Genomic DNA, 16905 nt, shown 5'->3' on the forward strand with positions numbered 1-16905 from the left:
ATGTTTTGTCGGTTTTACGCAATGAAAACTATTTTATATAAAAAATTATTATTTTTGCATCGCTTTATTCTGCAAGCTATAACTTTTATTTTTTCGCTGATGCTGTGTGGCGGCTCGTTTTTTTGCGGGACAAGATGACGTTTTCAGTGGTACCATGGATATTTATATGCGTCTTTTTGATCGCGCGTTATTACACTTTTTGTTTGGCGGTATGATAATAAATCATTTTTGCTTCGTTTTTGATTTTTATTTAAGGGGTTAACTAATGGGACAGTTTTATAGGGCGGGTCGTTACGGACGCGGCGATACCTAATATGTGTACTTTTATTGTTTTTTTTTTATTTCTACAAAATGGATTTATTTGGGGGAATATTTTTTTTTTGTAATTTATTTGGCGATTTTTTTAAAATTTTAACACTTTTTTTTATTTTTTTTTACCTTATTAAATAGTCCCAGGTGGGACATCGCTGATCTGTCACAGGCAGTGCACAAGGCTTCCTCATGCCTGCGCTTTGCAGGCACTGAGGAAGCCAGCTTCCTGCAGGCCCCCGAAGGCCCCCATCGCCATCTTGGATTCGGGGGCCTGCAGGAAAGGAGCCCCCGGCAGCAGCGCTGCACATTGCGCTGCCGTGGGGGGCTCAGGGAAGCACGGAGGGAGCCCCCTCCCTGCCGATGCTTCCCTTTAACCCCCGGTACACTGCGATCATGTTTGATCGCGGTGTGCAAGGGGATAACGTGTCGGGTGTCAGCTGTGATAATCAGCTGACACCCAGCCGCGATCAGCAGCGCTCACCACGTGGGCGCCCGCTGATCGCAGTAGACGTACTATCCCGTCCATGGGCATAGGGGCCCGGGTCCCATGGACGGGATAGTACGTCTGATGTCAGGAAGGGGATAAGATTGCTACTTCCAATAGGTGGCACTAGAGTTCTAGTCCTCTACCTCTCTGAAGAGACAATTTGTATAATTATCATTTCCCAGAGGAGCATTGCAGCTTTAAGTCTCCTCATCTCGACATGCTTAGCATGTCATTCTCCGCAAGGAGAAATGATACTTCTTGGATATCGGTCAGACGCCTCTCACAGCCAAACCAGATCTCACACTTTGCAGTGACAAGGGGAAGTACCCAGAAACAGTGTCTGCAAATTGAGATTCTGGCTTGGCTTTTATCCTAAGTCATGTAACAAGGCTCGTTAAATGGTCGACAGACTTTTAGGATTGCTACCACCAATAGGTGGCACTAGAGTTCTAGTCCTCTTCCTCTCTGAAGAGAATTTGCGTAATGAAAATATTGAAAAATTTTGAAATTTGCAAACTGAATTTTTATGCCCTTAAATCAGATCGATAAACCACACAAAATGATTAATAACTAACATTTAACATATACATTTTTTAAACAATTTTGGGGGGTTAGGAAGTTAAAAGGGTTAAAAATGTAGCCGATTATTATTTTTTTTTTACCAAAAGATCTTTTTAGGGACAGAATATTGAGGGGCTATATGACAAAACATCCAGAAGTGTCTTTTTTTAAAAAACTACACCCCATTAAGGTGTCCAAAACCACATTCAAGTTTATTAACACTTTAGGTACATCACAGGAATTAAATAAAATGGGGAAGGGAAAAAAAAAAATGAAAACTTTTACATTTTCTCATCAAAACATTGTTTTAGCCTAAAAGGTTTCATTTCCACAGGGTCAACAGGAGAAAGTTGACCATAACATTTGTTGTTCAGTTTCTTTCAAGTATGCAGAAACACCATACGTGATAGAAAACTACTGTTTGGGCGCACGGCAGGGCTCAGAAGGAAAGGAATGACATTTTGAAATGCAGATTTTGATGGAATGGTATGCGGTCGTCATGTCGCGTTTGAAAAGCACCTGATATGCAAACCTACCTCGGGTGACCTCATTTTGGAAAGTACACCCCTCAAGGATTCCATCTAGAGGTGTGGTGAGCACCTTGAACCTGCAGGTGCTTAACGGAATTTTTATAAAAAAAAATATATATATAAAAAAAAAAAAGGGACGAAGAAAATTAAACAGTTTTCTTTGAATTTTCACAAAATTAAAAGGATAAAATGGACCACAGTTTGTTGTGCAATTTCTACTGAGTACAGGGATACCCCATATGGGGGGAAAACTACTGTTTGGGCATACAACAGGGTTCGTGAAAGGGAGAAGGAGCGCCATTTGACTTTGTGCACAAAATTGTCTGGAATAGATTGTGGACACCATTGCACTGGAAGAGCAGACAAGATTCCAAAGCCGCAGAAACCCCAACAAGTGTCCCAATTTTGGAAACTATACCTCTCGAATTCCTCTAAGTATGTAGTGAACAAAGCTATGGGGTTGGTAAGCCAAACCTGTGAGAACACTGGTCACTACTGAGCATGTGCATAAAGTGCAGCACAGATTCATCTCATCTACAACTCCCCAGCACTGCCTCACTGAGCATGTGCATAAAGTGCAGCACAGATTCATCTAACCTACAACTCCACAGCACTGCCTCACTACTGAGCATGTACATAAAGTGCAGCACAGATTCATCTCACCTACAACTCCACAGCACTGCCTCACTACTGAGCATGTACATAAAGTGCAGCACAGATTCATCTCACCTACAACTCCACAGCACTGCCTCACTACTGAGCATGTGCATAAAGTGCAGCACAGATTCATCTCACCTACAACTCCACAGAACTGCCTCACTACTGAGCATGTGCATAAAGTGTAGTAGAGATTCATCTCACCTACAACCCCACAGCACTGCCTCACTACTGAGCATGTACATAAAGTGCAGCACAGATTCATCTCATCTATAAGGCGAGATCCTTAGATCACGAACAGAACAGACATTTATAGGACATTTCATAACACATGCTCAGACTCCACAGCACTGGTCACTACTGAGCATGTACATAAAGTGCAGCACAGATTCATCTCACCTACAACCCCACAGCACTGCCTCACTACTGAGCATGTGCATAAAGAGCAGCACAGATTCATCTCACCTACAACTCCACAGCACTGCCTCACTACTGAGCATGTACATAAAGTGCAGCACAGATTCATCTAACCTACAACTCCACAGCACTGCCTCACTACTGAGCATGTACATAAAGTGTAGTAGAGATTCATCTCACATATAACTCCACAGCACTACCTCACTACTGAGCATGTACATAAAGTGCAGCATAGATTCATCTCACCTACAACTCCACAGCACTGCCTCACTACTGAGCATGTACATAAAGTGCAGCACAGATTCATCTCACCTACAACTCCACAGCACTGGTCACTACAGAGCATGTACATAAAGTGCAGCATAGATTCATCTCACCTACAACCCCACAGCACTGCCTCACTACTGAGCATGTACATAAAGTGCAACACAGATTCATCTCACCCACAACTCCACAGCACTGCCTCACTACTGAGCATGTACATAACGTGCAGCACAGATTCATCTCACCTACAACTCCACAGCACTGCCTCACTACTGAGCATGTACATAAAGTGCAGCACATATTCATCTCACCTACAACCCCACAGCACTGCCTCACTACTGAGCATGTGCATAAAGAGCAGCACAGATTCATCTCACCTACAACTCCCCAGCACTGCCTCATTACTGAGCATGTACATAAAGTGCAGCACAGATTCATCTCACCTACAACCCCACAGCACTGCCTCACTACTGAGCATGTACATAAAGTGCAACACAGATTCATCTCACCTACAACTCCACAGCACTGCCTCACTACTGAGCATGTACATAACGTGCAGCACAGATTCATCTCACCTACAACCCCACAGCACTGCCTCACTACTGAGCATGTACATAAAGTGCAGCACAGATTCATCTCACCTACAACTCCCCAGCACTGCCTCACTACTGAGCATGTACATAAAGTGCAGCACAGATTCATCTCACCTACAACTCCACAGCACTGCCTCACTACTGAGCATGTGCATAAAGTGCAGCACAGATTCATCTCACCTACAACTCCACAGAACTGCCTCACTACTGAGCATGTGCATAAAGTGCAGCACAGATTCATCTCACCTACAACTCCACAGCACTGCCTCACTACTGAGCATGTACATAAAGTGCAGCACAGATTCATCTCATCTATAAGGCGAGATCCTTAGATCACGAACAGAACAGACATTTATAGGACATTTCATAACACATGCTCAGACTCCACAGCACTGGTCACTACTGAGCATGTGCATAAAGAGCAGCACAGATTCATCTCACCTACAACTCCACAGCACTGCCTCACTACTGAGCATGTACATAAAGTGCAGCACAGATTCATCTCATCTATAAGGCGAGATCCTTAGATCACGAACAGACATTTATAGGACATTTCATAACACATGCTCAGACTCCACAGCACTGGTCACTATTGAGCATGTACATAAAGTGCAGCACAGATTCATCTCACCTACAACCCCACAGCACTGCCTCACTACTGAGCATGTACATAAAGTGCAGCACAGATTCATCTCACCTACAACTCCACAGCACTGCCTCACTACTGAGCATGTACATAAAGTGCAGCACAGATTCATCTCACCTACAACCCCACAGCACTGCCTCACTACTGAGCATGTACATAAAGTGCAGCACAGATTCATCTCACCTACAACTCCACAGCACTGCCTCACTACTGAGCATGTACATAAAGTGCAGCACAGATTCATCTCACCTATAAGGCGAGATCCTTAGATCACGAACAGAACAGACATTTATAGGACATTTCATAACACATGCTCAGACTCCACAGCACTGGTCACTACTGAGCATGTACATAAAGTGCAGCACAGATTCATCTCACCTACAACCCCACAGCACTGCCTCACTACTGAGCATGTACATAAAGTGCAACACAGATTCATCTCACCTACAACTCCACAGCACTGCCTCACTACTGAGCATGTACATAAAGTGCAGCACAGATTCATCTCACCTACAACCCCACAGCGCTGCCTCACTACTGAGTATGTACATAAAGTGCAGCATAGATTCATCTCACCTACAACCCCACAGCACTGCCTCACTACTGAGCATGTACATAAAGTGCAACACAGATTCATCTCACCTACAACTCCACAGCACTGGTCACTACAGAGCATGTACATAAAGTGCAGCATAGATTCATCTCACCTACAACCCCACAGCACTGCCTCACTACTGAGCATGTACATAAAGTGCAACACAGATTCATCTCACCTACAACTCCACCTCACTACTGAGCATGTACATAACGTGCAGCACAGATTCATCTCACCTACAACTCCACAGCACTGCCTCACTACTGAGCATGTACATAAAGTGCAGCACAGATTCATCTCACCTACAACCCCACAGCGCTGCCTCACTACTGAGTATGTACATAAAGTGCAGCATAGATTCATCTCACCTACAACCCCACAGCACTGCCTCACTACTGAGCATGTACATAAAGTGCAGCACAGATTCATCTCACCTACAACTCCACAGCACTGGTCACTACAGAGCATGTACATAAAGTGCAGCATAGATTCATCTCACCTACAACCCCACAGCACTGCCTCACTACTGAGCATGTACATAAAGTGCAACACAGATTCATCTCACCTACAACTCCACAGCACTGCCTCACTACTGAGCATGTACATAAAGAGCAGCACAGATTCATCTCACCTACAACCCCACAGCACTGCCTCACTACTGAGCATGTACATAAAGTGCAGCACAGATTCATCTCACCTACAACTCCACAGCACTGCCTCACTACTGAGCAAGTACATAAAGTGCAGCACAGATTCATCTCACCTACAACCCCACAGCGCTGCCCCATTACTGAGCATGTACATAAAGTGCAGCATAGATTCATCTCACCTACAACCCCACAGCACTGCCTCACTACTGAGCATGTACATAAAGTGCAGCACAGATTCATCTCACCTACAACTCCACAGCACTGCCTCACTACTGAGCAAGTACATAAAGTGCAGCACAGATTCATCTCACCTACAACCCCACAGCGCTGCCCCATTACTGAGCATGTACATAAAGTGCAGCATAGATTCATCTCACCTACAACCCCACAGCACTGCCTCACTACTGAGCATGTACATAAAGTGCAGCACAGATTCATCTCACCTACAACCCCACAGCACTGCCTCACTACTGAGCATGTGCATAAAGTGCAGCACAGATTCATCTCACCTACAACCCCACAGCACTGCCTCACTACTGAGCATGTACATAAAGTGCAACACAGATTCATCTCACCTACAACTCCACCTCACTACTGAGCATGTACATAACGTGCAGCACAGATTCATCTCACCTACAACTCCACAGCACTGCCTCACTACTGAGCATGTACATAAAGTGCAGCACAGATTCATCTCACCTACAACCCCACAGCGCTGCCTCACTACTGAGTATGTACATAAAGTGCAGCATAGATTCATCTCACCTACAACCCCACAGCACTGCCTCACTACTGAGCATGTACATAAAGTGCAGCACAGATTCATCTCACCTACAACTCCACAGCACTGGTCACTACAGAGCATGTACATAAAGTGCAGCATAGATTCATCTCACCTACAACCCCACAGCACTGCCTCACTACTGAGCATGTACATAAAGTGCAACACAGATTCATCTCACCTACAACTCCACAGCACTGCCTCACTACTGAGCATGTACATAAAGAGCAGCACAGATTCATCTCACCTACAACCCCACAGCACTGCCTCACTACTGAGCATGTACATAAAGTGCAGCACAGATTCATCTCACCTACAACCCCACAGCACTGCCTCACTACTGAGCATGTGCATAAAGAGCAGCACAGATTCATCTCACCTACAACTCCCCAGCACTGCCTCACTACTGAGCAAGTACATAAAGTGCAGCACAGATTCATCTCACCTACAACCCCACAGCGCTGCCCCATTACTGAGCATGTACATAAAGTGCAGCATAGATTCATCTCACCTACAACCCCACAGCACTGCCTCACTACTGAGCATGTACATAAAGTGCAGCACAGATTCATCTCACCTACAACCCCACAGCACTGCCTCACTACTGAGCATGTGCATAAAGTGCAGCACAGATTCAGCTCACCTACAACCCCACAGCACTGCCTCACTACTGAGCATGTACATAAAGTGCAACACAGATTCATCTCACCTACAACTCCACAGCACTGGTCACTACTGAGTATGTACATAAAGAGCAGCACAGATTCATCTCACCTACAACCCCACAGCACTGCCTCACTACTGAGCATGTACATAAAGTGCAGCACAGATTCATCTCACCTACAACCCCACAGCACTGCCTCACTACTGAGCATGTGCATAAAGAGCAGCACAGATTCATCTCACCTACAACTCCCCAGCACTGCCTCACTACTGAGCAAGTACATAAAGTGCAGCACAGATTCATCTCACCTACAACCCCACAGCGCTGCCCCATTACTGAGCATGTACATAAAGTGCAGCATAGATTCATCTCACCTACAACCCCACAGCACTGCCTCACTACTGAGCATGTACATAAAGTGCAGCACAGATTCATCTCACCTACAACCCCACAGCACTGCCTCACTACTGAGCATGTGCATAAAGTGCAGCACAGATTCAGCTCACCTACAACCCCACAGCACTGGTCACTACTGAGCATGTACATAAAGTGCAGCACAGATTCATCTCACCTACAACCCCACAGCACTGGTCACTACTGAGTATGTACATAAAGTGCAACACAGATTCATCTCACCTACAACTCCACAACACTGCCTCACTACTGAGCATACACATAAAGTGCAGCACAGATTCATCTCACCTACAACCCCACAGCACTGCCTCACTACTGAGCATGTGCATAAAGAGCAGCACAGATTCATCTCACCTACAACTCCCCAGCACTGCCTCACTACTGAGCAAGTACATAAAGTGCAGCACAGATTCATCTCACCTACAACCCCACAGCGCTGCCCCATTACTGAGCATGTACATAAAGTGCAGCATAGATTCATCTCACCTACAACCCCACAGCACTGCCTCACTACTGAGCATGTACATAAAGTGCAGCACAGATTCATCTCACCTACAACCCCACAGCACTGGTCACTACTGAGCATGTACATAAAGTGCAGCACAGATTCATCTCACCTACAACCCCACAGTACTGCCTCACTACTGAGCATGTACATAAAGTGCAACACAGATTCATCTCACCTACAACTCCACAGCACTGGTCACTACTGAGTATGTACATAAAGTGCAACACAGATTCATCTCACCTACAACTCCACAACACTACCTCACTACTGAGCATGTACATAAAGTGCAGCACAGATTCATCTCACCTACAACCCCACAGCACTGGTCACTACTGAGCATGTACATAAAGTGCAGCACAGATTCAGCTCACCTACAACCCCACAGCACTGCCTCACTACTGAGCATGTACATAAAGTGCAACACAGATTCATCTCACCTACAACTCCACAGCACTGGTCACTACTGAGTATGTACATAAAGTGCAACACAGATTCATCTCACCTACAACTCCACAACACTACCTCACTACTGAGCATGTACATAAAGTGCAGCACAGATTCATCTCACCTACAACCCCACAGCACTGGTCACTACTGAGCATGTACATAAAGTGCAGCACAGATTCATCTCACCTATAAGGCAAGATCCTTAGATCACGAACAGAACAGACATGTGTAGGACATTTTATAACTTTGCAATATAATGAAAACATTGACAGCACATCCTGCACTGAACTACTGTACCCATTGCAGAATAATTGCCTCAATGGTCACTGGGTTTGTGGCGGTCACCGTCGCGGCTGCCGGGGACAGAACGCCATAGTCTGATATGAGTGCTGAGAACATTAACAGTGTCAGTATACCAACAGTGGACACAGCCAGTCCCTACTACGCAGGCTCCAGGTTCTCTCTAGAGGGAATCTCACCATGTTCTCACCCGATCGGAGCAGTATAATGTAGGGTGAATCCAACCAGCACAAAGCACTGGCAGATCCACAGCAAATAAGAATTTTATCAAAACAGCAGCAAGCAGCTCAGTACGTGACACATCACAGGAATCTGGGTCTCTGCCTCTACATTCTCCTGCTCCCAGATGGGGTAGGAATGCCCTGGTGACAGGTTCCGAGATCCCCAGCGCCGGAGCACAGCCTTCCCCAGCAGTGACAGACAATGGCAGCAGCAGACAAGCCCGGACACGTCCCCCGCTGCCTCCAGCCATCAGGTCTGCACCCGAAGCGGACGACGCCGCCTACAATCCGGATTCCGCTGACCGCACAGGGAGGACGGCAGGAGCGCAGACATGGCGGGCACGGAGCAGATACTTACAGGGCTATGCTTACTCATTGAAGATTGTCTCTTAATCATACAGCCGGTCCCTAGGAAGAATCGCGGGTGGAGCCGTGGGGCGGCCGCCGGTGGAGCATACAGCAGACGGCTGGGTCGCGTAGCTAGGGCGCGGTGGTGTGGGCTCCGGTGACGGGCTGGACTCGGCCCGGACCTCCTCTCGCTGCGTTCTCCTCCGTGCCCAGTAACCAGCATGGGACGCGGCTCACGCACGACTCACACTTACGCCGGGCTGCCTGCGTCACAAAGCCAGTATTATATAGCCGTAGTGACGTGGCCGCCCGCCCGACCAATCACCGCGCACCTCGCTGCCAGGAGCGGGGCGGTACCGCGCGAGACGTGCCTCATTGACGTCAGTCCGCTAAAAGCCGGCGAGAACTGGTTGGAGAATCAAAGAGCCCACGTCGTGTGTGCTGGGGGAAGGGCGCTGCGGAGGCGGCCGTGTGAGAAGGTGGGGGGAGCATAACCGGGGTGGAATGGAGGATTGTGGGACAGACCGGCGAGAACGGCCAGAAAGCCGTTTCTGTGTGACTGGAGTCAGTGTTGGTGCGGCTGTCGGGAGCAGCCAATCACCTTGCAGCTCGCATGTCTCCATGGCAGGTTAGAAGAGCTGATTGGTCGCAGAGGTGACATCAAAGCTTGTTACCACACAGGCTGCGGCTTCTCTGTGGGGACCGAGATTCAGGGGTCCGATAACAAGGGGTTCTTGTGATCGCTGCCTCTAATCACTGGTTACGTGCAATCTCTACAAGTGGGTGCTGCAGTCACCTGACCAGGGCCGGTGTTAGGCAAAATGAGGCCCCAAATTCTCCCATATTCCTCCATCACACAGAAGCATTTCGGTTGTATTTACGTGCGCTGTGTTCAGGCCGCTAAGGCCGGTTTCACATTAGCGCTTTTTAAGCGCACGCACGGCCGGGGGTAGCTCCGCCCCCGAGCCGGCTCTCTGCCCGGCGTGCCCGCCCCTTGCTTGTAGCGCCGCCTCCTAGTGGACAGCGGCGCCTGCGATCGGCGCACCCTATCTTTAGCATAGGGTGCGCAGATCGTGCGCAGGCCGTGCGCTAGTTGCGCTTTGACCTGCGCTGCGCACTTTTGACGGTGCGCCGTGCGCGCCAAAATCCGAAAAGTTTGGAGCTACCCCCGGCCGTGCGTGCGCTTAAAAAGCGCTAATGTGAAACCGGCCTAAACGAGTGTGATTGACAATATAGAAGTCGTTCCACGCTTATTTCCTGGCCTCATTACACTGTCTGAGGGGGAAAGAACAATCACTATCAGATCAATCTGTCCCCATACACATATCTCCCAACTTTTGAAGACGGGAAAGAGGGACAAAGGATGTGGCACACGCAGCGCGCTGTGGCAAATTTTAGGCCATGCCCTGACCACACCCGTTTCACAACTAGTCACACTCATGTCCACGCCCAACCGCACCCATTTAGCGCTAGTGATGGGCAGTTCGGCTCTTTCTGGTGATCTGGCTCCCTCGGCTCCGCTCACTAAAAAGAACTCTTTTTGGCTCAAAAAGCAGCTCTTCTTGCAAAGAAGCTGTACAGGGGTCTAGTGAAGGCTTTTTAGCCATTTTCTCAGAGTGTAAGCTCCTGGGATCAGACCCTCCTGTCTCTTCACTATAAAGCCTGGGCCTCATTATACAGCTGTACAGGGGTCTAGTGAAGGCTTTGTAGCCCTTTCCTCAGACTGTGGCTCCTGGGATCAGACCCTCACTCCTGTCCGTATTGCTGATTTGTGTTATCCTCTAATATCTGATATTTGTACATGTGGTTTCTACATTAGTCAGTGCTGTGACATCTGCCGGCACTGATTATTCTAAGGCTATGTGCACACGTTGCGGATTTGCTGCGGATCCACAAGTGATTTACAGTACAATGCTATTCTATGGGGAAAAAAACCACTTGTACACATGCTGCGGAAAAATCCAAGCAGAAACGCAGCAGTTTATTTTCTGCAGCATGTCAATACTTTGTGCGGATTCCGCAGCGTTTTTACACCCATTCCATTACAGGAATCCGTAGGTGTAAAAACGCAGGCGAAATCCACAATAAATCTGCATAAAAACCTCACGGATTTAGACCTGCGGATTCTGCCAAGAGGTGTAGATTCCGCACAGAAAATTCCACACAGCAATCCGCAACGTGCACATACCCTTATACAGTAAGTAAATCCTTGGAGACATGTTCCAGGTTCTTACAGAGTAACTCTGATATCTGCACCATACATGGCACCCCTTACCTACCAATCCTGGTATGCATGGTACCCCTCATCCCCCAATCCTGGTATGCATGGTCACCTCACCCCCCAATCCTGGTATGCATGGTCCTCTCACCCCCCTATCCTGGTATGCATGGTCCCCCCTCATCCCTATAGTAGGATGTATAGACCCCTCATCCCCAATCCTTGTATACATGGCACCCCTTACCTACCAATTCTGGTATGCATGGTACACCCCCCTATCCTGGTATGCATGGTACCCCTCATCTCCCAATCCTGGTATGCATGGCCCCGTCATCCCTATAATGGTATGCATGGCCCTCTCATCCCTATTCTGGTATATATGGTCCCCTCACCCTCCCAATCCTGGTATGCCTGGTCCTCTCACCCCTAATCCAGGTATGCATGGTCTCCTCACCCCCTATCCTGGTATGCCTGGTCCTCTCACCCCCCTATCCTGGTATGCCTGGTCCTCTCACCCCCCTATCCTGGTATGCATGGTCCTCTCACCCCCTATCCTGGTATGCATGGTCCCCTCACCTCGCTTTTGTGGTATGCAAGGTCCCCTCACCCCCCTTTCCTGGTATGCATGGTCCCCTCACCCCCCTATCCTGGAATGCATGGTCCCCTCACCACCCTTTACTGGTATGCATGGTCTTCTCACCCCTAATCCTTTTATGCATGGTCTCCTCACCCCCTATCCTGGTATGCATGGTCCTCTTACCCCCCTATCCTGGTATGCATGCTACCCCTCACCCCCCAATCCTGGTATGCATGGTCCTCTAACCCCCCCTATCCAGTTATGCATGGTGCCACAACCCGCCCTGTACTGACTTCACGGTGAATACCCGTTTGGTAATCTTTTGTGCCGTGATGTAAGGAGAGGGCAGGTTGTTGGGCCGGAATTGGCGCCTGCACATTCCTCTCTGGCGCCATTTTCTTGAAGACACACTGCAGTGTGTCTTCCACAAAATGGCGCCGGAAAGCGCAGACTGCACATGTGCCGATTCCAGCCCAACAACCCGCCCTCTCCTGTCATCACCGCCAGACGCAAGACCCCGCGGCAACACCGAATCAGTAAGGCCTGTTTCATACCTCCATCGGCGGTCAGTTGAAATCCGCCAAAGGTTGAAACCAGCTGATCCGTGACGGACGGATGTCAGTGGAGCATGTAGGATGAAGGATCCGTGGGAGAAGCGATGCGGCCAAATTTAAAGCGACCGCGGTGGTCGCGAATTGCATGTAGATCGCGTGAGGTGGAGCGCAACCGTGAGAGGGACATCGTGGGAGCTGGAGTAGCGCGATCGGGAGAGGGATATCGCGGGAGGTGGAGCGGGATGGGGATATCGCGGGAGGTGGAGCGCGATCGGGAGAGGAATATCGCGGGAGGGACGGGTGAGTTGGAGCGCGATGAGAGAGAGATTTTATCGGCTCCCGGAGCGGCATTTATGGGTTAATGCTGAAATTAGCAGACCGTCAGAGCAAAAAAACGTTGCAGGGTCTGTTTCATCCACCCGGGAGCCGCTAAAATCTTGGCGGATCCGTAAAAAAACAGGTGGGACGGACGACCGTCAGTCAAGATCCGCCAATAATGTAAGTCTATGGGGGAAAAAACGGATCCGCCCCTTTTTTGGCGGATCCGTTTTTTAAAAAATTTGGCGGATTTTGACTGAAGGGAAAAAACGGATGTATGAAGCAGGCCTAAGGTGTTGTGCCGGAGATCGCGGTATGCGTTCAGTGCTTACGCATACAGCGATCTCCTGGGGGGAGTGCGTCTACCGTGATCTCGTGGGGGTGCGTCACTCTGTCTAGAGCCTGACTGCGCAGGTGCGCCACACTTGTGCAGTCTATAAAGGCTTCGGACAGAGTGATGCTTAGAGCGTTATATTATACATATACCCCGGATCTGTCCACAGAGTTCCTCTGCCTCAGATTTATATTATTACTTTCCCACTGTTGAGCAGCAGGAACTACAGAAACTAATGAGAGGGATAAGATGGCTGTTAGTGCCTGACCTCAGTGCCTCTGCTCATCCTGCAGCTGCCGGACATCCACTGTTATATCAGACAGTGACAGTGTGACTGCACATTGTGATCTATCACAGATCATGTGTGCACTCACTAGACTGAGCAGCCAATCACAGTACAGCTATGTGTTTATGTGGGAGGAGCCCAGTCGCAAGTCAAAGCCTTGCCAGTCACTCCCCACTTGTGCTCACTGCTAAGTCTCATCCTCAGCTCCTCCCAGCCCCCAGCCAGGCAGGAGGAAGCTACGCGAACAGCAGGGGAAAAAAGCGAGAGAGAAAGAAAGAACAGAGAGAGGAAGAACAGCGAGAGAAGAAAGGACAGAGAAAGAAAACAGAGAGAAAGAGGGGAAAGAAAGAAAAAGAACAGAGTGAAAGAAAGAAAACAGAAAGAAAAGAGAAAAAGAAAGGGGACAGAAAAAAAGAACAGAGAGAGAGAGAGAAATTTAGAGGAGAAAGAACAGAGAGAACATAGAGAAAGAAAGAACAGAGAAAGAGGGGAGAGAAAGAAAGAACACAGAGAAAGAAAGATGGGACAGAAAAAAGAACAGGGAGAGCGAAAGAAAGAACAGAAATAACAAAGAAAGAGAAATAACAAAGAAAGAGGGGAAAGAAAGAAAAGAGACAGAAAGAAAGGACAGAGAGAAATATAAAGAAAGAACAGAGAGAAAGTAAAAAAAGAAAAACTAGAGAGAGAAAGAAAAAGAGAGGGAAAGATAACAGAGAATGAGAAAGAAACAGAGAGAAAGAACAGAGAAAGAAAGAAAGATTCTATAAAGATACTATAGCAGCCCGGCTCCCATTGTAATGCCCACCTGAGCGTCCCGGTGCAGGACATATCATGATCTGCTCACATGGCCTGCATCCCCGATTCCAAGGCGATCCTGCTGTCCACGCTGTCGGAGGAGGACATGGTGATGGATCTGAAGCATTCCTGGTTCCGTCACAATCTCCTCATGAAATTATCTAATTTCCGGTCAGCTTCCAGCACATCTCTTCCGGTGGACCGTCGTGCGCGTTTTAAAGTGCTCCTCGGGGCTCCGCCGTGTACTCCTGTGTCCGTGGGAAAAGCCCACTTTGTATGCCTCGTACACACTTGGCTCCACTCCGTACATCCCGTACACATATGGCTCCACTCCGTACACATGGCTCCGCTCCGCATATCCCATACACATGCGGCTCTGCTCCGTACACTAAGTACACACGCGACTCCGCTCCGTACACCTCATACACACGTGGCTCCGTACACCTCGTACATGCGCGGCTCCGCTCTGTACACCTTGTACATGCGCGGCTCCGCTCCGTACACCTCATACACACATTGCTCCGCTTCGAACACCTCGTACACACGTGGTTCCGTACACCTCGTACACGCCCGGCTCCACTCTATACACCTCATACACGCGCAGCTCCGCACACCTTGTACACGCGCGACTCTTCTCCGTATGCCCAGAACACACGCGGCTCCGCTCTGTATGCCCTGTAGACACGTGGCTACGCTCTGTACGCCTCATACACACATAGCTCCGTACACCTCGTACACACGCGGCTTCACTCCGTACACCTCATACACACACGGCTTTGCTCCATACACCTCATACACACATGGCTCCGTACACCTCGTACACACGCGGCTCCGCTCCGTACACCTCGTACACACCCGGCTCTGCTCCGTACACATGTGGCTCCGCTCCGTACACCTCATACACACACGGTTCCTCTCTGTACACCTCGTACACACGGTTCCTCTTCGTACACCTCGTACACACGTGGCTCTGCTCTGTACACCTCGTACACACACGGCTCTGCTCCGTACACCTCAGGCTCTGCTCCGTACACCTCATACACACGTGGCTTTGTACACCTCATACACGCACACGGCTCTGCTCCGTACACCTCGTGTACACACGGCTCCTCTCTAGACCTTGTACACACACGGCTCTGTTCCGTACACCTTGTACACACACAGCTTCGCTCCATACACCTCATACACACGTGGCTCCGCTCTGTACACCTCATACACACGTGGCTCCGTACACCTCATACACACGCGGCTCTGCTCCGTACACACGCGGCTCCGCTCTGTACACCTCATACACGCGTGGCTCCGCTCTGTACACATGCGGCTCCGCTCCATACACCTCGTACACACGTGGCTCCGCTCTGTACACCTCTTACACGCGCGGATCTGCTCTGTACACCTCATACACACGTGGCTCCGCTCCGTACACCTCGTACACACGCGGCTCCGCTCCGTATACCTCGTACACGTGGCTCCGCTCCATACACACGCGGCTCCGCTCCGTACACCTCATACACACACGGTTCCTCTCTGTACACCTCGTATACACACGGTTCCTCTCCGTACACACGTGGCTCTGCTCCGTACACCTCATACACATGTGGCTCCGTACACCTCGTACACGCGAGGCTCTGCTCCATACACCTCATACACATGTGACTCCGTACACCTTGTACACGCACACGGCTCTGCTCCGTACACCTCGTACACACACGGCTCTGCTCCGTACACCTTGTACACACACGGCTTCGCTCCATACACCTCGTACACACGTGGCTCCATACACCTCGTACACACGCGGCTCCGCTCCATGCACCTCGTACACATGCGGCTCCGCTCCGTACACCTCGTGCACGTGCGGCTCCGCTCTGTACACCTCATACACACGTGGCTCCGCTCTGTACACACGCGGCTCCACTCTGTACACCTCTTACACGCGCGGATCTGCTCTGTACACCTCATACACGCGTGGCTCCGCTCCGTACACCTCATACACACGTGGCTCCATACACCTCGTACACACGCAGCTCCACGCCGTACACCTCATACACGCGGCTCCGCTCCGTACACCTCGTACACATGCGGCTCCGCGCAGTACACCTCATACACACGGTTCCTCTCTGTACACCTCGTATACACATGGTTCCTCTCCGTACACACGTGGCTCTGCTCCGTACACCTCGTACACACATGGCTCCGCTCCGTACACCTCATACACATGTGGCTCCGTACACCTTGTACACGCGAGGCTCTGCTCCATACACCTCATACACACGTGGCTCCGTACACCTCGTACATGCACACGGCTCTGCTCCGTACACCTCTTACACACACGGCTCTGCTCCGTACACCTTGTACACACACAGCTTCGCTCCGTACACCTCATACACACGTGGCTCCGTACACCTCGTACACGCGGCTCCGCTGCATG

General features: G+C 49.5%; 1 protein-coding gene across 1 annotated transcript in view; it reads right to left on the reverse strand.

Moving 5' to 3' along the window:
• Positions 1-9670, reverse strand: part of PTP4A1 (protein tyrosine phosphatase 4A1) — a 40039-nt gene extending 30369 nt beyond the window's left edge. The window contains exon 1 of the mRNA XM_073569401.1: positions 9406-9670. Coding sequence (XP_073425502.1) covers positions 9406-9618 — 213 coding nt within the window. The 5' untranslated portion in view covers positions 9619-9670. The remainder of the gene's footprint in view (positions 1-9405) is intronic.
• Between the last annotated feature and the right edge of the window lie 7235 nt (positions 9671-16905).

Source organism: Dendrobates tinctorius, unplaced genomic scaffold (genome assembly GCF_039654945.1).
Source record: "Dendrobates tinctorius isolate UK_male_01 unplaced genomic scaffold, ASM3965494v1 ptg000024l, whole genome shotgun sequence".
Taxonomy (NCBI): domain Eukaryota; kingdom Metazoa; phylum Chordata; class Amphibia; order Anura; family Dendrobatidae; genus Dendrobates; species Dendrobates tinctorius.